This window comes from Nematolebias whitei, chromosome 13 (genome assembly GCF_014905685.2).
Source record: "Nematolebias whitei isolate Nwh7 chromosome 13, NemWhi1, whole genome shotgun sequence".
Taxonomy (NCBI): Eukaryota; Metazoa; Chordata; class Actinopteri; order Cyprinodontiformes; family Rivulidae; genus Nematolebias; species Nematolebias whitei.
Window position 1 is genome coordinate 23162775 of NC_056510.1, and position 23218 is coordinate 23185992.

The window sequence follows — 23218 nt, forward strand, 5'->3', positions numbered from 1 at the left end:
GCATTAACTAGACTGAGGAACAGCTTCTACCCTGAGGCTGGTAGACTCATGAATCTCTAACTAGAATAATCACTGTGAAAAACCACATCATTTTGCTGCTGATTTGTTTCATGTTGCTGCTGATCTGTTTCAATGTTGATGTGTTCATGCGTGCACATCCGCTCACACAGACTCATGTTCATGTTTGTGCTGATGTTCAATGTTTTTATGTTATGAGTGCCTAGTGTATATTTAGTTGATGTTTTTCTTAGTTCATATCTTAGATGTTATTACTGTTTTTCTTATACATTTTATTGATGGATGTAACTGGGACCCTGTGTACATAATTTTGCTCCACCACATGTACCACATGAGGTACGGATGACAATAAAGAATCTCTGACTCTGACTCTGATGTTCATCTCTTCAGAACACATTATGATATCATCAGCATAAAAGTGTACATATGGGATTAAACTTTCTTCAACGTTCTTCATTGTCATTTGCATCACATGTTGTACATGAGGTGGAACAAAATTGTGTATTCAAGGTCCCAGTTACACCCCAAAATAGCAAAAATACAAAGTTTAAAAAAATAAACAGTATACAAGGATTCAAGATTTATGCTAAACGTAGAAGGAGGTGATGAATGAGCTTCCCAGACCATCTCGCCTCAGCTGCCTGAGAAAGTAGAGTCTCTGATTAGCTTTTTTGATCAGGCTGCTAGTGTTGTTACCCCAGCTGAGGTTGTCATTCTGGTGCACACCCAAGTACTTGTAGCTATAGAGACCACTTTCACCACAGATACCCCTATGTTCAGAGGGGTGTGGGTGTGTTTGCTCTGTCTGAAGCTCATGATCATCTCCTTCATCTTCTTCACGTTGATGTGAAGGTTGTTCTTCCTGCACCAGCTCTCCAGGTGTTTCACCTCCTGCCTGTAGCTGGACTCATCGTTGTTAGTGATACATCCCACCACCGCTGTATCATATGCAAACTTTACAATATGACAGCCTGGATGGATAGGTGCACAGTCATCCATGAGCTAAGTGAACAGGAGAGGGCTCAACACACAGCCCTGAAGGGAGTCGGTGTTGAGGGTTATGGTGGAGGAGGAGAAGTTGTGGATCCTCACAGACTGTGGTCTGTGAGTTTAGAAATCCAGGACTCCTTTCCAAACTTCACCACTTGCTCTTGCCGAGATCGGTCACTTCTCCCCTCCCCTCCCTCTCCGCTTTACTTTGCTGCTCTATCTGTGAAATTGCTTCTGAGCCTCTCTTGCATATCTTCCGAACCATAATTACGGACTTGTTTTGATCAGTTGGTCCCTCAACACAATTGATAACATTTCTTCGAAGCGAAGACAGGCTTTAGGCGAGCCGATCTGCCCTGTTGGCACGCACACAGCTGGATATCTCATCGACTTGGAAGACTTGATGATGTGTCTATCTCTGCTGCCATTTGTGGATTTTAAGGACGCATATTTAATTGGATTTATGATTACTGGTTCCTGCTTTTTGGATTCGGCTGGTTGCTGGTTTTATCAACAATCAAGGAAGTTGTCAGCAGCAAATTTGGACCCGATTACGCTGCTTGCCTTATGATGGCTTGGTTCGTGTCTCGAGTACACAGACTCAAATGCTTTGGGCAGAATGGATCAGATCTTGGGGCTTTTACTCATTCACGTTCCATCGGTGTGGCCATGTAATTTGAACATTCCGGAACCGAGTGGACCAACAGAGATGCAGATCTGTAGATTTCATTAAGTTCTGCCTGTCCCCAAAACAACTGTGTGTTTATCTGAATTCGATTCCCTTGGCTGGCCTTGAAGGCCATCTTATCTGAATTCGCCTGGAGAACATGTGATCTGATGCTCACCACCCCCTCCCTGAGGAATTTCCAACTGATAACCAGATAAAACCAGCTGAATAAACATTGTGTCATCATTTCAGGACTCTTTGATTCTCATAGACGTTATTCTTGCCCATTCCTCGACATACCTCGAGAATGTTTACGGAGCTCACCGGAGGACGCTGGCTGATTATTACATCCTCATCAGAACTCTTACAGGCGTCTATGGGCATGCTCACGACTCTCATCGTCTCCTCCCCTCTGCAGAATGTCTACGTTACTATGTGCTTGTTTGTGCGAGGTGTTTTTTAATATCAGAGGGTTTTTTTTTCTCAGGCAGGAAGAAAAAGTCTGAAAGGAATTTTTTTGCCTCCAATTCCTACGTGTCCAGTTTCACTACTTGTTGTCTGTCTAAACAGATCTCATTTGTAAATGTCTTCTACGCTCATTGTGACTTATCTGTCTAAATAAAGGTTGATTAGTCCTAATGCGAGTAGTTTATTCCTTACTAAAGATCATCATGGACTATTTGGTAAAATGACAATAAACTGTTTAAAAAAAAGGCAAAATGACAACGTGTAAAACCAAATGCAGTGAAAAGGAAGAACAGGTGACAAAAGCTAATGTTCATCCATCCATCCATCCATTATCTTTACCCGCTTATTCCATTTTGGGTCACGGGGGACACCGGTGCCCATGTCCCCCAATCATTGTGCGAGGGATAGGGTACACCCTGGATGGGTCGCAAGTCCATCACAGGGCCACATAGAGACAAATGAGACAAACAACCATTCACTCTCTCACTCACACCTAGGGACAATTTAGAGTTACCAATCTTACCATACCGTACCATACCATACCATTTTATTTATAGATCACTTAAAACAGATACAAGGCCAACCAAAGTGCTGTACAGGCTGAACAACAGACAACACACAAATCAATATACTGTACAAAATGATGTAAATCAGAATATAGACATAAAAACGATGCAGATAATAAATATGACAACAAACCAGTGTGGAGCATATAGGTTCAAAACACAGATCCAATGGTGTTGAAAGCTACCGAATAGTAGTGGGATTTTTAAATGGGATTTGAAAACCGAGAGGGAGGGGGTCAGTCTGACAAGCAGAGGTAACTCATTCCAAAGTCTTGGTCCTGCTACAGAGAAGGCCCTGTCACCTCTGCGCTTAAGACGAGTTCCTGGAACTGTGAGGAGCAATTGGTCTGCTGACCTCAGGGAACGTGGAGGGACATACGGTTGTAGCAAATCAGAGAGATGGGGGGTTAAAACTGTTCAGCGATTTGTAGACATACAGGAGTAATTTGAACTGGATTCGAAGGTGAACCGGTAGCCAGTGCAGTGAGGCCAAAACTGGTGTATTGTGCTTTTTTTTTTTGCCTGTACTGGTTAAAAATCGGGCTGCTGCATTCTGGACCAGTTGTGACAATCTTGACTGTAACATCCATCCATCCATCCATTATCTTTACCCGTTTATTCCATTTTGGGTCAGGGGGTCACCAGTGTCCATGTCCAGCAATCACTGTGCGAGGGGCAGGGTACACCCTGGACAAGTTGCAAGTCCATCACAGGGCTATATACAAAACAGTATGTCTAAAATACATAGAGATATAGTTGTTTTTGAAGTAAACTTTAAAGCAACAGTTCAGATATTTTACAGCAGGATTCTGTTGAAAGTTAATTCATATCATTTGCAAATTGCTCTTTGGAGAAACAATTTAGTTGCTGATGGAAAGACCAAACAACTTCAGACTTAAAGTTGTGTAGCGGGTAATACAAACACTATTTTAGAAACCTTTATATCACTGTGAATGTTGCATTACTTCAGTATTTACATAGATTTTTTTAGAGTTATTTGCAAGCAAATATTGCAGCAGCTAAGACTTCACTGCAGTCTGTGGCAGTTCTGACAGGACTATTATAACACGTGATAGAATAGCAACCTTTTCCATGTAAAAGTTACTACAAGTGCATTTGTACGATGGCCTACATTTGCATGAACAGCTGTAACATTGTGGGGTTGCTTTAAAACACCAACACACAGGCAGAACTCTCAGAGCAATGTGAGGGTTTGAGATGGCATGATAACGGTGTTTGTGCTCAGGTTGTCGTCAAGAGCGACATCCGGAACAGGAAGTGAGAGGAGTGTGTGGGAAGTGAGACTTTATAGTCTGCATTTAAAGGTGTGGACAGAAGTTTAGCAGCAGTAATCACGGGGCGTGTGAGCCTTTTTGTGTTAAAGGGCAGACAGAAAACTGGGTAGATGTTTGTCTGACGCGTTGTTTACCACATACATTTATTTGGTCAGGGTATTGTTTGCAACCTGGAGACACACAAAAATGGCTGACAAATCCTTAAATCTCGACATCTGTCAACATCGTTCTCTAATAGTGAGATGTTTGTGCAACTCAAAATATGTTTCTCAACCAACGATTACACCGACTGCAAAAAGATTAGTATTTCTTCAAGGTAATGCTTTCAAGGAATTATTTTTATCATATTTCACAGCCTTTGATTTTTCCCCAAAGCAACATCTGAATTCCCAAACATTAGGCTTTACATAATCGTAAATGAGAAGGAGATACCACGCCCAGACTGTTGAGTCTCCTTCACATGTCACAGTTTTTAATGTCACTGTCAAATAACTCATCCGAGAATTTGGTGAAGGTCAGAAGTTTCAAAGGTGAGCAACAGGATGTGGTTAAAAAGCTACAGTGTCACAGTGCAGAAGCAAAACTTCACAGATAAATTAAATGTACTTGCAACTTGAACAGGCTTTAGACTAAAACCTTGGATTGGGCAGACACAGTTCTTGTTTGATAAAATAGTATTTCCCATTTTTTCCAAAATAAAAGGTCAGTAGATTTAAAAAGTATCACATCAACAAAAATATATTCATTTCAAGTTTCACATTTTCCCAAAAACTTTTCTAAGCTATAAACGCTTTTAAGGCTAAACTAATGCTGAATTACACCGGCCATGCTTTAAAGATATAAGAAAGTGATTTATTTATTTTTTAAATACATTGGAAATGTCATTTATGTGCAATAAAGTTTTAGTGTAGTAATTTGTACATTTTTAAAACTAATGAAGCTAAAAAATGTTTTTTGTGACTTTTATGTATTTTACTATGCGTCTGCATACTGATGTAGAAATACCTCCACATTGAAAGTTCTGTCAAAAACATGCAGGCTCATTATTAAAGATAATTAATTGTGGAATTTCTTTATCCAATAGTACTCATGTAAAATGAAATCTATGCAGTTTCATTCAATTTTGCATGTTGCACTGTACAATTTTGAATGACAATAAAGTTAATATTTATTTTATTTATTATTATTTTAAACATTTCTCAACTTAGGGTTGAAAACGTTGCCCAATTGCAGGGTTTTATCTGTTAATCCAGCATAAATGCCTGCAGCTTTGACTACATTTCCACACACAAGCTTTCAATTTAACAGTATGGGTTGGACACATGTTTGACATGGTTTTGAAACAGCCAAAGCTATGACATTCTGATTTTTTAAATTTCATCTCCTGTAGATCTATGTAAAATAGTATGTGTTTGTGTGTGCGTGGCATAAAATGGGGTAATGAGCGTTAAGATGGAGAAGTTTCCGCATTACAACTTCTGCTATTTATGACATTTTCTCTGTTCCCTTTGTTGTGGTCTGTTTCCACTTGATGCATCTCTGCAGAGGGACACAGAGATGTAATGCGCAAACATCACTCTGGTCTGCATCAATTGTTGCATGCACCAAAATGTATTTTGTAGCACATAAGCAAACTATAATTAGTGGTTAAAATGTAGCTGCTGGGTGTTTATTATTAACACCCACAGACAGAAGACAAAGGGAAACATGTTTTGTCGATGTCTATGTTCATGTATTAGTCTGTTACTACTGGGTGAAATTTAGAGAAACTTGTGAAAACTAATTAGTTTGTACATCTACAACTAATTTCCTTTTGGGTTCAAAATGGCTGCCACAGAAACTGACCTTGAAAAAAAAAAACATGGCTGTAACTTAACCAATTTTACAAAAAATGCCCCTCAAAATGGTGTGATAGTAGCCGAGACTGATCCACAGCACATATTTAGATTGCGTAAGATCTTTGTTCACAATTTTGCATTTAAATATTTTGAGTCAGCTTTGTCTGTTAGCAAAATATTTCATAAACTAGCAAGTGGATTTTAATGACACTTTCAGAAAGTGTTCATTAAATGTAAATCTACAGCTAAATAACTTTTGGAGTCAGTTTAGATCAAGATGGCCATCACAGCTAGCTGACATTAGGCAACACAAAAATGGCTATAAATGAGTCAATTTAACAGGTTTTGTGTTGTTAACAACACATACTGTAGGCATGACTTCCCACTGCATTCCTTCAAGGAATGATAGGCCTTTATTATCCATCTTTTATAGCTCGCAACTTATTCTCACTGTAATCTAGAACTGCAGGTGACAGCACAAGTGTGTAATAACAGATCAGACATTTTTTAACCAGTGGAAGTGATCTGACAGCATGTCTGATCCTGTTAGGCACACACTTTACCAGATCACTGCACTGGTCTCCTCTTTTGGAGTCACACTTGTGTAATTCACCTCACACAAACCTGGGCAGGACAAAGCAACAAAAAGGCAGCTTTAAACTCCGGTCCTCCAGCGTGAACAGTAAACTGAATCACGTTTGCTTTTTTAACAGCAGCTTTGGGAGTAAATCCACTCTTCCTTGACACACGGCTTCTGCTGTGGAGTCAGTATAAAATGTACCATAGAAAATAAAATCTGTAACATTTTCTTTTAAGCATCGCACAAGGAAAACACTGTAAATAAATCTGGAAAAGCATTTTTCATGGAAAGCATTTCACCTAGAGCTGTTATTTCTAACCTGGGCCCAAAGCCCGACCCGAGCCGAATTCAGGGCGGGGCGGGGCGGGCCATGATAATGTGCTGGATGGGCAGGGCGGGGTGGTGTCGACCCCCTTGGCTTCAGCGGTGTGTTCCTCTCGTTCGATCCGATGCAGGCAATCTGAATTTGGTCAGCCAAACTCGAAGGAGAGGAACAGACTGTTGAAGCCATGGAGATCCAATGTCCAACGTCCAACATAAAACTAACTTTACTGTGATACTCATGTCCACCGACCGTTAATAATTATAAGCAGTCAAAGCTTAATTAAAAATGTCAGGGTGGGGGGTTGGGTTCAGACCTGTAATTACTGTTAGTTTGTTGGGTCGGGTGGGGTTTGGAAATGATGGCTATGGGCTGTGACTGGGTCGGATCTGATTTTTTGGGCCCAAATTCAACTAGCTGTCACTCTTCATGACGGATCATCACATGTTTAGAAATGACTGAGTTTTAGTTGTTTTCATCAAAACGTGAACATAAAACTAAATGCAGAATCTCATGCAGTACTGATCTATCTCACCTGACCATTCTCTCTTTGAAGACAGTCGCTCCCTCCCTCCTGCTTTTTTGCTCTCTTGTCCTGTCAACTTCAGAGCCTCTCTTTACACATCTTCCGAATCGAAAATTATTATGGATTTGGTCAGCTGGTCCCTCAACACAATTGATAAAAAATTCCACCAGACGACAGGGTGCTGGAGAGCCCTCATGCCCTGAATGGACCCTCACAGTTGGGTATATCATGGATTCCTGGAGAGAGTGGAATATGATGTGCTGTCCGTGGAGGACGTAGAGGATGTGTACATTATTGGATTTATGATAACCAGGTTTCTGCTTATTGGAATCAGCGGATACCTAGGATATCAAGAAATTAGGAAGACATCAGCAGCAGTTTCGGCCATGGAAAAGCTGCCAGCCTTATGTGAAGGATTAATTCATGCCTCAGACTCATATGCTTAACGAGCTCAACCGCAAACTGGACGTGATTTTTGAGAATCGTAGGCCACTTGCGGCTCCTGGAGCTCGCCAGCATGAAGGTGTCAATCTTGGAGGATGCTAATCGAGCATGCACCAGGCAGAATGTCCACAAATCTGGCTGTTTGGATTCACCATTGGTTGTACCAGCAGAACTTGAAAGCAGACAGAAAACAGAGTCTGGCGGCCCAAACAGTTGTTGTTTATCTGAATTTGGCCTCCCTGCTGGCCTTGGACAGTCCAACTTATATCAAATTGCTCCTGGAGGATACGTAAACAGAAGCTTCTGCCCCCCCACCCCCACCCCCAAGGACATCTGTGTCCTTGTCAAAACCATGATGCTGATACCATCTTATCAGAAATTTGGAACTTTCTGGAGTGTTTATGGATAACTCACCGGATTTGTCGACCTCTGCATAAATGTGTTATGATGTCATTGTATGATGCTGTTTTATGTTGCGAGGTCTTTTTTTTTTTTTTTTTTTTGCATCTTTTATACTGTTTCCCAGCCAGTACATGGTATGAGACATGATTATTTTTTGGCTTCTTCCACCCTCGTGTTCTCTTTTTTCTCATCTGCCTGTATGTTGTATGTAACAGGTCTTTCTGGTAAATGAATCTTGGAGGCTCAATGGAAACTAACCTGTATAAATAAAGGTCTAATAATAATAATAATAATAATAATAATAATAATAGTGTCTGGCGTAGACATTAGGTGTAAATGACTGTCAACTTCTATTGTGCCACATTTTAGCTCAATATCTGTAACATGCACTAAGATATAAACATTATTAATTTAGAGACAGTAAGTTAAAACACGTTTATGTGATGTTAACGGTGGTGGGATCTGATTTAGACGGTGTCGTACAGGAAGTATACAGGAGAACTTCCCTTTCAGAGGAATAGAGAACTCAAAATGTTAGGTACAGCACAATGTGTAATGACGTGTGTGACCTAGCCCTCTGCCTTGGAACAAAGACGCAAATATTATCATTAAGTTGTCAAAAAGTCAACATTATTGATGCTGGCAAAACTTATTCTCAGCCTTTAATGCAGAAAATCTGAAGCACAGCTCTGACAAACCTAATATTTCACTCTGATGTCTCCTTCCAGGCACGGAATGATAATTAACCACACGTTCACCCTCTTGAGAGCTCTAATGCTTCCTCATTAAACCCTCCGCCAGCAGCTTCAGCACAACGGCTGCTGCATTATTAAAAAGAGGAGAATGGGAGGCGTCCAGCTGAGGCTAAACTCGGCATTTAAACACATCATATTCATCTTATCTAGAAGTGTTAAAACCTGAATACCCTGAGGTGTGCCTATCTAGTTCTTCTGGTTTCAGCAATAATTAGCAGCAACAAGTCAATGTGCATTCTGTAAGGCATGGCAGGAAGAGCACCTGCATCTAAGATCATCTATACAAAAGTCTCTGTTGGATCATACGGAGATAAAAATGCACAATTATAGTTTTAAAGTGACAAAGAGAGCTCAAATGTCTGTGTTCTTCACAACTGGGTGACGTGATTTTTTTAAATGTGTGTTTCATTTCCATGTTCATGCAGGAAAGCACACAGTCAGTATCACTTGCAGTTACTGAATTGGGCTTTTGTCTTAAAATTAAAGCAAATGTTTTGATCTTTTGAAGTGGGCTCCTGTGGAAAGATGAACCACTGACATTTGGTCTGGCGAGCTAACGGCTAATCCAAACAAGTTAAGGCTCAAAGTAGATTGCTACTGTCTTAAAACAATTCAAATCTAAATAAAAAAAAAGCATATGATTTAAGCAAAGGGTTATAAATCTTTAAATGATTATTATTTTCCCATTACACTCGGTTATTTTCTTAGATCTTCATGGTTGTTCAGCAGCTAGTGCTTCGGGATGCCTTTCTGGCAGGTTTGTCATAATATTTCTGCCAAATTAACCATGTAATACGAACTTAATGATGGTATGACAGTTTATAAAACAGTGTTAACATGAACTGCTTTGAAATATTTAAAATTATAGTTGTTTTAAGATGGCAGCCAGACTATTTGGTACTGTACCTGCTCTGTTAGGCTGCTAGCTGAACAATCTGGTGAGAACTAAACTGTAGCTGTTCAAAGAGCTACCTACAAATATATTGTGTTCATTACCTTTTCACTGAACCCCACTCTAAAAGTTCTGAACCACCCCTTTAACTTCAGCAAACCGTGCTTGATAGATACTCAGAAAGAGAATGCATGACCCGAAAAAGGGTTTTCAGCCACTTCTATTTTTGCAAGTGGAAGTTGCAGCTCCCTTCCTCAAACCATGGCGGAACGTCCAAAGGTAATGCAGTTTTAGCAAGAACCACGTTGTGCAACAGTTTTGCTGAACTAGTTGAGCACAACTAACAGGAAGCACAGCAATGAAAGCCAAACCGCTCTTCCACATGCAACTATGATAGTTAAATCAAGACAGCAGTGGGCACATTACCTCCAACGAGGAACCATCTTACCATTAAAGATCATGGGCCTTTTATAGAACAGTGTTGCCTGCTGTGCATTTATTGCTAACGCTGCAGAGCAGGATGTGGTTGTGCATACATCCCTTTCAAAATAACTCATCATTGTTTTCTCCTTTTATAGTAAAAGCCTTGCTTATTGCTCACAGTGGGTACAGTAGATGCAAAAGAACAAAGATGATCCACACTGTAGAATAAGACTGAGTGGGATTTTAAACAGCATTATGTGAAATACAAGCTGACATGAAGTATCTGTAGGAAGTAACAGGGAGATGCTTCTTACGGCTCAACAATGTTACAAAAGAGTCCTTAAGCCATTTTATTGCCAGTTGTAAATGATAGAAAAACAAAGTATCAAATATTAGTTTAATTCATCCTTGATTATTTATGTCACAAGTACTTGGCTGCAGCAAAGTCCATGGATCAGAGTACACAGTTCAGCAATCAATAGCTACTTAGCACAAAGTGTACACATTTCTGCTGCGTTGTAGTAAATCAACTCAAAGAGCAAGCAGGCAGAGACCTCTGGTGTCAGAAATGAATCAAGTCACAATATTAATGAGCTTTGTAAAGGTACATATTTAAGTTACATAGATAAAACACCACTCAGGTTGAGGAAATACAGTATGAACACTCGTTTTTTTATGTGCTACTTTTTTTAAATGGGCAAAAAAAAGTGTGTCCATCTTCAAAGAAGAAGAAAAATCTATTTTTGTTGGACTTGAGGTAAAAAAAATATTAATAGTATTATTGTAATACAGTAGAGAGGAAAAAAAACTTGTTTTTAGCAAGTCACTAAGCAAGAAATCTTTGTCTTGGATATTTGTCAAATGATTAACAAAAAAATATTGTGTGTATTTAAAATGTACTTTTTTGTAAAGGTTGGCCTTTACCAATAAAATTCAACAATTTTCTTCTAAAGCGTTTTGACCAGCTCCTATCCTGACTGCCAGTTAAATGTTTTTATGCATTTTCTGTTTTTAACATGTTTTAAAAAAAAAAAAGTTTCATCCAGACATGTGGGGTCACTGTTGTAACAATTTTCTCTCATCAGATTCTCTCAACTCACCTCATCTCCAACACAGTAAACATGCCTGAGATGTCAGACATATAGTGAAATATGTAACAGGTACTGGACAATGTGTGTGTTTAATTGTGTGTTAGCAAAAGGCTCGGGGACTTGTTATTTAAATAGCTTGTTTGTACGTTTCAGCCATCAATTAGACAGGGTCACCAGCCTCCGCAACTTTTATTTTGTGAGTCAAAAGCTGAAAAGTTAGCCAAGACAGTCACCCAATAATAAAGCTGACATGTTTACATCATAGACCGCATAGTTTACATGGAAATTAGAGCCTGGTGGGGCTGCAGCACCCTTTCATGAGTTATAGAATAAAGATATCAGTGTTACTAAATAAATGTTCATGTCCTGAGGCTGCCAGCTGTATCAGCCCATCTGGACTGTTCAGTAAAACTTTCAACGGACAAGACGCAGGTTGATGCATTCAACAGCCTCAAGACATTGACATTTAAGTAGTTTGGAAGGTGTTCGGTTGATTAAACAGGGACCAGCTAAATAAACATGCCAAAGTGTATTTTAGCTAGGTTTTAGGTTTCTATCACAACAGTATGATATTTTTGAGTAGAAGTTATTTTATAAACAATAAGCCTATGAACAATTTTTAAAAAGTGTGGCTAACCATCAGCATAACTCATGTGAACGTCATTATGTTGTTCTCTATAAGACTTTCATAATCATGGTTATTAAAGTACTATTTTTCAGAACATCGCTTCAAAATTAATCAGACTATCTCTTTAAATAAACAATATCTAGCAAGTTTTTTTTTTTTTTCATAAATGGGAATGATCATCATTATAAGCTGACGCACTGTTTTTGAGGTGGATAGAAATAAAATTAACAGGAGAACCTCAATTTTCACTTGTTCCTGTTTGTGTACAAACTAGCTGCACAGCTAAATTTGAATTCTAACAGTTTAAAACTCCCATAAGTCATTGCTTCGAAAGTAATGGATTACAGTATTTTTGACATGGTTATTGTTATTTGCCAGGTGGCCACCATTCTGATAGATACTTAATACAGTGTATGTGGCTGCAGTAGCTTGGTGGACAGTGCAGCAGTCTTGTAATCCTGAAGTTGCAGGTTTGAGACCAGGTTACGTCAGGAAGGGCATCCAGCATAAAATAAATTGCCAAATCTTTCATGCAGATTAGCTTGATGTGATGACACCTGAAGAAGTGAGCAGAAAGAAGCATACTTTACTTAATACATACTTAAGAGGATGGTATGATGTAACAGGTGAAGATGAGGAATAAAAAAGGTTGAAGCTTTTACCACACTTATAACTCTTGTTAAAGTAGGAGACAATTTGTCTTTTAAAATACATTACATAAACAAACTGCATCCTGAACACATTAATCTGTTGAGATGACAGCCCTCTGCTCCACACAGAGGGCTGAGGTAGCTCAGTGGTTGGTGGTTGCATCATGGCGTAAAAACTAATTTGGTTGCCAAAGCTTCATGCAAGTTCGTTCACTGTGGCTACCCTTGAAGAAGGGAGCAGCCAAAAGAATAAAATAAAATAAAATACAAAACAGAATTGAAATAGAGTCAACAAAAGTTAATACAACTGACACAGCGCACTTAAGAATACGACTTTGGAGAATGATATTCTGGAGAATGATTTAACCAAACAAGATAAAAAGATCATCCATCCATTATCTTTACCCGCTTCTTCCTTTTCAGGCCGTGAGGGTCACTGGTGCGCATGTCCAGCCATCACTGTGCGAGAGGCGGGGGACACTCTGGACAGGTCTCCAGTCCATCACAGGGACACATAGAGACAAACAACCATTCACTCAATCACACCTAGAGACAATTTAGAGTTACCAATCAGCCTAACATGCATGTTTTTGGTCTGTGGGAGGAAACTGGAGTACCCGGAGAAAACCCACGCATGCACGGAGAGAACATGCAAACTCCACCCAGAAAGGGCCCGGGTCGGGATTCAATCCTGCAACCTTCTCATTAAGAGGTAATAACTGTACCACTATGTCGACATAAAGCGATAATTAAGCTTTCAGTGACTTAATGTAAAGCAATGATTCACATGTATCTAAGGGCAGTGGAACATCTTTGAGCAAAAGTTTTATTTGTTACTTACTTGAGCTGGATTTTAGACAATTTAACTAATTTGACAAGTAGTTCATTCACTTTGGAATTTTGTTTCAAAAGTGGTTATTATTTTGTCCAGTTTATCAAGTTATTTATTATCAGTTCAAATGAAGAAGAGATGTTTATCAAATATGCACCAGCTCAAGTATAGTAACCAGACCCACTCTGTCTGTCTGTTCTTCTGGGTGTTCAATCCAAGTCCACCACAGGAGGGATACAGAGTTCATTGATGGGGTCCCAATGAGAGTTAGCTGAAGGCAGCTTTAACTATTTTTCAACATTGTTGCTAAGAATGTTGCTTTAGTATGACACTCAATTTCCACTGTAACTAAGGTTTCTGAGTGATATTTTGCCAGGATGATTGATAGCATCAACTGCTGAAACATGTGGCACATATAAACAACACAGATTTTTTACTTAATTTACAGTAAATGTCAAAGTAATATCTGCGCGCCTGTATGTTTTGCCTTTGTGATGCACATTAACGGATATCTTCTTTTGTAATTCCAGAGTACACCCCCCTGACAGAAGGTTGGTGCTAATAGATACATCCGAGTAAAAAAGAAATATCACTACAACAAATGAGGAGACAAAAACAGATTTTTCTGAAACTCGACACTTCAGGCATGTGAATGAGTTGGACGTCTGGTAGAATAATCGTCTGCTTGCAGTTTTGAACCACAGACTTCCCCTCTCATTTTAGGCTTCCATTTGCAATTTTCATATAAGTGCATTAAGCTTCTTTTCCTGGAGTTGCACCCTCATGTAAATGGAACAAACTCTGAGCTGACTGCAAAAAGGACTTTACATTTAAGGTTTTCAACAATAACTGATATTTGGTAAATCCTGCAGCTCTCGTGGAAACATGATCTGATGATTCGTAGTGGAACAAACAAGAAGGATCAGATGTCAGAGCTGACTTTATGCAAACTCAGTGAACACATTAACGGCTGAACTGGAAATAAACATGTGTGAAACAGACAGCAGAGCTTTATTTGCAACCTGTGAGCTGCACATCAAAGAGTGCCGCGGCTGCTAATGACAGGCCTCTGCACGCTGCAGCTCCACACAATACAGCTAATTATTAAAAATACAGCGAGGTTAAACCATGAAGTACCAAATACATAGGTTTATTTTAGCATAGAACTGAAAATCCATAAAGGGGTTGCCCTGGCGTTAACATTGTGTAAACAAAACCATAAAAACCAAACGCTTTCCTCTTCTTTTTCCTCAAACGTTTCTTGTGGTCTGGATTTGCAAAAAGAAAGGAGAACCCCGCAGAAAATCCCCACCCCCGAGTTCCAAACCCACCCCCAAAAGTTATCTGCCTCAGAGCTGTGCCATTTCACAAAGTGTCAACCCACCTCTGGAATTTCAGAAAGGAAGAAGGGGAAGCAAATTATGGGATACAGAGTGTAGCAAAGGGGGGAAAAAAGACAAAAAGACTGTTTCAACTCTGCAGGAGACGCTGACTTTGTGTTCTGCACAGATTCATGACATCCAGAAGTCCCTGTGTGAAAGCTGCAGTGAGACCTGCTCCTGTCTAAGCTTATTTAATGAGAGTAAAGCCCTGGGAGGAATAGTCAGAACTCCCAGACTAAACTTAAGTCAGCCTCCTGGGAAACAAAGCAGCCCGGCTGCTCACAGTGTCAGACATGCAGCCGTTTACTTTGATCGCTGGGTTTCTTCTCCTGCTCTACATCTCCTCTGGCAGCACACAAACGTATAGGTAAGTCATTCAGAGTAACAGAGCATGGGTTCTGTGTTTGTGATCTGCAGCAAGTGCAAGCCATGCTTGAATACTGATTTTGTCTCAAATAGAAAACAAAAAGAGTGTATGAGTTTGACTGTAAGTGCCTTTACTGGAAGTTTGTGGGGAGAGAACTTCTTACTTCTAGTTCTTCCATTTCTAAATGGGATTTAAAGAATGACACCATTTTTTTTCCCATAAAATTGTGCAATTGAAACATTTACATAAGAATCTGTAGTTTTGAAGGCGTGTACCCCGTTGCTCCGGCAGAGGATGGTGAGTGTGTGTTTGCTAAATCTGGCACAGCAACTGTTAACTACCGAAGAGCACCTGTCACACTTTGGGGTCGCCTCTCTGTGGGCTATTCCTGTTGATTTCTGTCAAGTCTCAGATTCCTTCAGTCCCACTGGAGCCCAAGCTGTTTTTACCATTCCAACTACCACAACACCTAAACATCTGGGATATCAATGTTTATATTTCTGTACCTGAAAGTGAATTTAATGATGCTGAAAGCTACAGTTTTTTTGATTTGCAGCATGACTAATTTATTCAGCTAGCTAAAAATACATTCCTTGCAATGCAATCTGTTTGCTGTAGGTTATTTCAGTTGTAATGCTAACTCCTTAACAGCTACACTAGATTTGCATCTCAGTTGAGTAACAAGACTCCCAAAAAAAGTTCAAGGTGAATTTGAGTTATGCGTTTGGTATCAGTGTGTGGAGCATCTGGTTTGTGTGTTTTACTTTACATCCTGTCTCCACGGGGAGCCTCACTTCTATCACTGACCAAGCCTGTGAGGAGATACTTTATATGAGCTGTTTGTTTTCAAAGCCATGATTAAAAAGTAAATTGATTTAAAACATAAAGATAGAAGAGTGTCAAGAGATAGCTCAGACCTGTTAAAGTGAGGTTCTTTGAAAAATTGTGAATGACTTGAGTTATGAATAACAGTTTAGGTACTTTCAAGAAGCACGTCTGGGAAATGGTTGCAAAAACTAGACGTTACCTCTGACCATTGGCAAATCACGGAAGGAATGGAAAACATCCTGCGTAGTTGTGGAAATGAAGAGAGGAGCATCGTGGAACATAAAAAGCCATGGAGCAGAACTCAGATGAGTTAACCTTTTCTCCGTATCCACCTTATTCCTAGCTCCCATGCTGCCTTGCGTAAATTATGCGTGCGACTTCCGTCATGGACCAGAACCAGCATTTGTTTATGTGTTAACAGTACGAGCTGTAACAAAAACGGTTGAATCATGTCATCTGGACTTCGTTTTTTTTGTTAAAAAGAAACGTTTCGCCCTTCATCCAAGAGGCTTCGTCAGTCTGAGGCCTAGCCATCTGGTATTGCCCAGAAGCCACCCTGACTCTTGTGTTTCAAGCCTGCCTCAGATACCCCTGAAGTCTGACCTTTTCACTAATGGTTTCAAAACGTTGTGTTTTTGAAACCAGTATGAGCTGTAGTTTCTCTGAGCATTGTGGATTTAATTTAAACATGTAGGAACACCACCTGTCAGATCTCCAACAGGACAATATAATCATACCGCCGCCTTCTGAGGACGAGCGATGGAGGACGACCTGAAGAAGCGGCTGCAGATTACATCTACTAGCATATTTAGCTACTTCACTTGGTTCTTCTGACGGTGAAGCAATGAACAACCTGAAAAGCTCTGAGGTGTATTAGTAGCTACACAGTGATAAGGCCAGTGACATTTTGTTAATAGAGGTGGGGCACAATCTTATTTACCTTCAAGCAGACATAGAGCCCAGCTAAAGCCTTAAAGTCCTCCATCACCGAGCTTGGGTTAATTGCAGAGAAAATTGTAATACCAAAGACGAACAAATACTATAATGCCGTGTCCTCCATACACTTGAAATCATCCCTGATATTCTCGTCACACTGTTTTCAATCCTTCTGAAGACCCGGCGTCTCTTCGGTGGTTTATTGTAGTCCAGCCACAAAGTAGGATGCAGGTTTTCCTCCGTCGGCCGTTCGTCAACAAAGTGAAATGAGCACACAAACAAAGTTTTGGGTGGTCTCTTCAAGTTCACATTTTTCAGCCACATTCTTCTTAACTCCTCATCTGTAGGTAGGAGATGGAAACTATGTTGCTATTCGCAGGAACGCTCTTTTTGTTTTGAGTCCGTGTTCCAAACACTGTTGTAATGTAGCCACTGATTTAGTTTGGTCTGGTTGTTCGTGCAGCCACGAACACAACAGGTACTCTGTAAGGCTACTCTAGTAAACTTTATGGTTGTTAAATAAATGTAAACAAAACAAAAACATTGTTTTATTTGTTTGAACACAAATTACTTTCAAATCAACCAAGGTCCGTGCTCCACTACCATAGTTAACCAGTGCTTACTGCTACTTCCTGTGTCTGACAGGAAGTTGTACTCATAATCATTTATACGGTAGAGACCCCAGGAATAAGGTGTATAGTAGTTTTATTGGTTGTTGTTTAATCCCACAACCAGGTGGTCACACAAATTATATGTCATCATTTCATAACATTACTGAGCCACAAAGCCAGCTGATCTTTTCTCATGGTGACTGTTTCAGCTCTGGTGCTGTCTTGCTTTGTGCCACAAAAGCGAATGGCCGTTTCTGTTCACACATCACACTGAGGTGCTCTGCAGGTGCCTAGTTCCAACTTTGAAATGTTTTGTAAAGATCATCTTAAATCTGATTGGACTGACACACATATAGCCTGAGCGGGGACCAATGTAAATTCCTGCCGTTCTAAAACAACTCCAGTCTCAAATTTTCTGTGGTTCATTCCAACAGTGTTTTATAAACAGTTTGTTTCGCACTGCTTGATTATCCTGTCAGAAATAATACATTCTCCCTTCTGTAATCGGCCCACAGTCCACTAAAGTGTTACTATTAGCTGTTACTATTTATGCTTTCAAATAATAATAAATCTATGTAAAAATTCATGCAATGTAAAAATGACTTAAAGATCTAAAGGTAAAAGTTAATAAACAGATGTGCCACAAAGAAAACTTTTGAATTTGAATTGTTTTAGGACAGCAACAATTCATTTTGGCTTTGCTCAAACTCTTTATTAGCTTGTGAAACTCAAGTTTTCCAAACTGAGGTCATTCAAAGAGTTATTTACAACAGGTAAGATAGTAACTGTTCATACTGTACCCTCAGAGCTCCACTTCAAAAAATCTGAACTATCACTTTAAGTGCTTGTGAATGTAAAGGTCTTGTAACTGTCAGTGTTTTTTTGTGGCTGCTGAGGTAATATTTTGGTCACAGTGATGCGCAGTTTGGTATTGTATGTTTCTTCCTTTAATCAAAGTTAATTTTAAATAAAATTGTGTTATTTTACCATCTTTCTTCTGCAAAGGCACCTTCGTCAAGTCCCCACTGGAAACCAGCCAGGCGTGTGTCGTTATGGCAGGAGACTTGAGTGTTGCTATGGCTGGAAGAAAAACAGTAAAGGGCAGTGCGAGGGTAAGAAGTGTCCAAATCAAAGCTGAGTATTTTTTGGCATAACTCACAAAACGCTTTTTGAATTACAAAAGAATAGTTACAGAGAGGAGTCAGTATATACTGCCTCAAAATCCTGCATATTGTTGATTTTCACTAGATTTTATTAACCACAAAATATGGAGGAAATGCCTGACTAATAGAAATGTGCGGTTTGAATACGGTCCATCAGTCTCCACCACTAATATTTCTGGTACATTTTTTTCATGTTGAATGTTTTACCAGCTCAGTGTGAGCACGGCTGCAAACATGGAGAGTGTGTTGGCCCCAACAGATGCAAGTGTTTCCCTGGATACACCGGAAAAACGTGTAATCAAGGTGGGTATTCAAGGTCAGTGAAGAGGGTCTGAAAAACATGGGATAGATTGAAATGAAAACGAGAGAAAGTGTATTTTCTGCAAAAATGCAGTGTGAATGCTTATTGCAGAAGAACTTGCTGAAAACAGCTGAAATTAGCTTAAAAAAACATGCTGAGTGTTGCTGAAATGGAAGAACGAGCCTAAATTAGCTGAAGAATGCAGGAAGAACACATATTTGCTGAATTAGGTTTAAATAAGTAGAAATGAGCACAATAATTAGGAAAATAGCAAAAAAAATTAATTAATCTGAAACTAGCAAAAATTTGCTGAAAATAGCTGAAAAGTCCGAAAGAAGCTTAAACTACCAGAAGGAAGTAGAAAGATCTGAAATGAGTTCAAATTGTGTGAAATTAGCTGAAAAGGCTACAATTAGCATAAAAAGCCAAATAGAAGCTGAAATAGCAGAAAAAGCTTGCTAGCAGAAAAAAGCCGAATGGCGCATAAGGTTCAAGGTGACTTTATTTTCATTTGCATCACATGTGGTGCATGAGGTGGAATGAACTTGTGTACTCAAGGTCCCAGTTACACCCCAAAATAGCAATAACAAGCTGAATTTAGCATAAAGAAGTTAATTTTGCTGAAAGTAGCACAGATTACCATGAAAAACTTGAATTAATCTGAAAGCAGCTGAAATTAGCTGAAAAGGTAGAGCAATCTTAAATTAGCAAAAGAAAACAGAAAGAACAATGTTTGTCCAATTAAGCTGAAATAAGAATAAATCAACACAAAAAAGTGAAAATTAGCTGAAAAGCCTGAAATTAGAAAAAAAAAACAGCTGAAAAGTAGCTGAAACAACCGAAATAAGCTTAAAATACCAGAAGGAAGTGCAGCACATTTGTGCTGAATTAGGCTAAAAATAGCTGAAACGAGTGCAACACATGTGAAATTAGCTGAAAAAGTTAATATTAGCATAAAACAGCTAAATAGTGGCTGAAATAGCAGAAAAAAGCTAAAACTTGCAGAAAGAAGCTGAAAGAAGCATAACAAGCTGACATTAGCAGAACGAAGTTAGAAGAAGCACAAAAAAATTGTAGCAGAAAGATCCTGTAAGGAGCAGAAAACAGCTGAAAAAAACAGTTAAAATTAGCTGAAAGTAGCTGAAAAAAGTTTAAATTTGCACAAGGAAGCTGAAAGAAGCTGAAGCAGAACAAAATGTGAAAGGAGCAGTAAAAGGTTCTAAACAGATATAAAGATTTAAAGGATGTAAAATTAGCTCAATTCATTTTATATAAGAAAATAAATGGCAGAAAAGGTTAAATATTTGAAAAAGCTAAAGCTGCACCAATACCAAAAGTCATAGCAGGATTGTCCTGAAAGAGCTGAACATTTTGGTTGATGATTAGCTTGAAAACTGCAGGACGAGAATCACGGCAAGACCATATGGAAGAAAAATGGATCACGAGTGTCAATGCTTCATAAACATTTACAAAATTATCTAATTTTTAGCAAATAAAACCAGTTTTTAAATGTATTTAAATGAATTGATGACCATAAATGTATAACTTTTAGCAAACAGGATGCAACTTTTCTTATTTCCAGATCTGAACGAGTGTGGCCTGAAACCTCGTCCTTGTGAGCATCGCTGCATGAACACCCATGGTAGTTACAAGTGCTACTGCCTCAATGGATACATGCTCATGCCTGATGCATCTTGTACCAGTGAGTCCTGCTGTGCAGCAGTCTTTTCACATCTTGGGATGACACACTTAAAATACAGCAGAATACAGTGTGCATTGTTGTGAAAGTGAGTTACTTGTGTTAGATTCCAGGACCTGCTCACTGGCTCACTGTCAGTACGGCTGTGAGAACGTTGAGGGGGAGATCCGCTGCCTCTGCCCGTCTCCAGGTCTTCAGCTGGGACAAGATGAAAGAACATGTGTAGGTGAGCTGCCACACTCGCAACATACCTATTCATAAATCCAGTATAAGTTTTCTTTTCCAATAAAGAAATGATGGAAAGATGGAGATTTGGGCTTTTACTGTCACATAAATGGAATCATATGGGAACAGTTACAGCTTTGGCCTGCCTGCTTCATGAATCATGGATGCAATTAAGATTTTTTTTGTCTTTCCACAAAACTTCTTCAGCTGTATCTGAGCCAGAACGGCACGATCACACACACAGGGGAAGTAATATACTACACCCAGATGATCATATTTCCTCGTGCTCAACATGTTTAAAAATAGATTGCCAACAAAATGGGCTTTTACTTTGAAAATGTACCAAGAATTAATCACGATCAGACGTGCTGCACAAAAGATAATCTTGGGAGAGACATAATATTTACTGTATGTCACATAAAGTTTCAGTCTTATTTAAATAGTTTAATAGTTAATGGCCAGCACCAATTGCAGTAAAAACTTAGCATAGTAAGCCCAGATATTTATCAAGGGGCTAAAAAGCCATTTGAAATTCAAGTAAATCAACTTCATGGCTGAATAAAATGTTAAACATTTACTATTGACTGTGTATTTCTGGAGGATTGTTCTGCACTGAGTCAAAAGTTTTAGTGACTTTATCGTCATTTTTAAACAAAATGTTTCTTGTGAGTGTTGGACAACCTATAAACCAGCAATCAGCTGTTCAAACCTTTTCAAACATTGTCTGTAATGGAAAGAGATGTTGTTTAAGATCCCAGCGGTTATAAACCTGCACATCTGCAGATTAGTGACTCTGCTGGAACCCCTGGAGGCACACATCTGGACAAGACAACAGCAGGTTTCTGTGCAACATCATTACAGAGATACACAAGCAACAGGAGGGCAGGACAGAGCGCTCATTCCTGTTTGTTTGGCTAAACTTGATGAATGAGCAAACATTTCCGAATTAATGGAAATTGTTAAATGTTCAGAGGATAGTGCTACTTTTTGTCTTTTATTAAGAATAAAACGTTTTTGAACCAGGATGACTAAATGGCCAAACTGGGCCAAAAACATCCCAAAAGCAAAGTTATTAAATTATGATGTTTTGTCACAGTTAAAGCTAATAGTATAGCTGTCATACAAAGTTTGTTTTTTTGTGTAATATGAGCTGAGATTTAAATATTTTTGCTTATTGAGCGGGCAGCACGGTGGCGCAACTGGTAGAGCTGCTGCCTCTCAGCGAGCAGGTCCTTGGTTCAAACCCCGGTCCAGGGGCCTTTCTGGGTGGAGTTTGCATGTTCTCTCCGTGCATGCGTGGGTTTTCTCCAGGTGCTCCGGTTTCCTCCCGCAGACCAAAAACATGCATGTTAGGCTGATTGGTAACTCTAAATTGTCCCTAGGTGTGAGTGAGATAGTGAATGGTTGTTTGTCTCGTTTGTCTCTATGTGTCCCTGTGATGGACTTGCGACCCGTCCAGGGTGTACCCCGCCCCTCGCACAGTGATTGCTGGACATGGGCACCAGCGACCCCCGTGACTCAAAATGGAACAAGCGGGTAAAGAAAATGGATGGATGGATGGATGCTTATTGAGCCTGTTTAAATTAGCATATTTAACATTCCACACTGTGAAATCTACATGACACAAATTAATTCAACTAACACCAGTCTGTGTTGTCTTAATTCAGATTATTTGTTGTGTAGATTTCTGTGCAAAGTTGTTGTTTTTTTTTTTTTCTTTTACTAATTGATTGAACTCCTTTGTGTTGTTTGAATGTGCACATCTGTTTCAGTTGAAGGAAACGGTGGGTCTAAACTTTGGTTTCACTTCAACTGATCTGGATTACTTGCAGCAATTGATTGAATTGATTTTTGTAATTATTGAAACTGCAAATCATTTGAATGGATTTCATTAACTGGTTAAGTTATACAACTCTGTTAATTTTAAAAGTGCATTTCAACAGAACAACCGGGGCTTGTTAAATAAATGTATCTCAGCATAATAAATTATTTTGTTGTGATGAAAATTTTAACTAATCCTCTAATCTGCTGCAAAAGTTACAAATTGTTTTTTGACTAAAACAAATTCTTAATTCCCTGAAAATTATACCATCCCATCCCATACCATACCATACCATACTATACCATCCCAGACCATACCATACCATACCATAACATCCCATACTATACCATACCATACCATCCCAGACCATACCATACCATACCATACCATACCATCCCATACCATACCATACCATACCATCCCATGCCATACCATCCCATACCATACCATACCATCCCATACCATACCATACCATACCATCCCATACCATACCATCC

At 39.3% G+C, this 23218-nt stretch overlaps 1 protein-coding gene across 1 annotated transcript in view; it reads left to right on the plus strand.

Moving 5' to 3' along the window:
• Window positions 1-15039: 15039 nt before the first annotated feature.
• The window catches only part of egfl6 (EGF-like-domain, multiple 6), a 16562-nt gene continuing 8383 nt past the window's right edge, over window positions 15040-23218 (plus strand). The window contains exons 1-5 of the mRNA XM_037686478.1: window positions 15040-15136; window positions 18517-18623; window positions 18885-18977; window positions 20558-20677; window positions 20781-20900. Coding sequence (XP_037542406.1) covers window positions 15063-15136; window positions 18517-18623; window positions 18885-18977; window positions 20558-20677; window positions 20781-20900 — 514 coding nt within the window. The 5' untranslated portion in view covers window positions 15040-15062. The remainder of the gene's footprint in view (window positions 15137-18516; window positions 18624-18884; window positions 18978-20557; window positions 20678-20780; window positions 20901-23218) is intronic.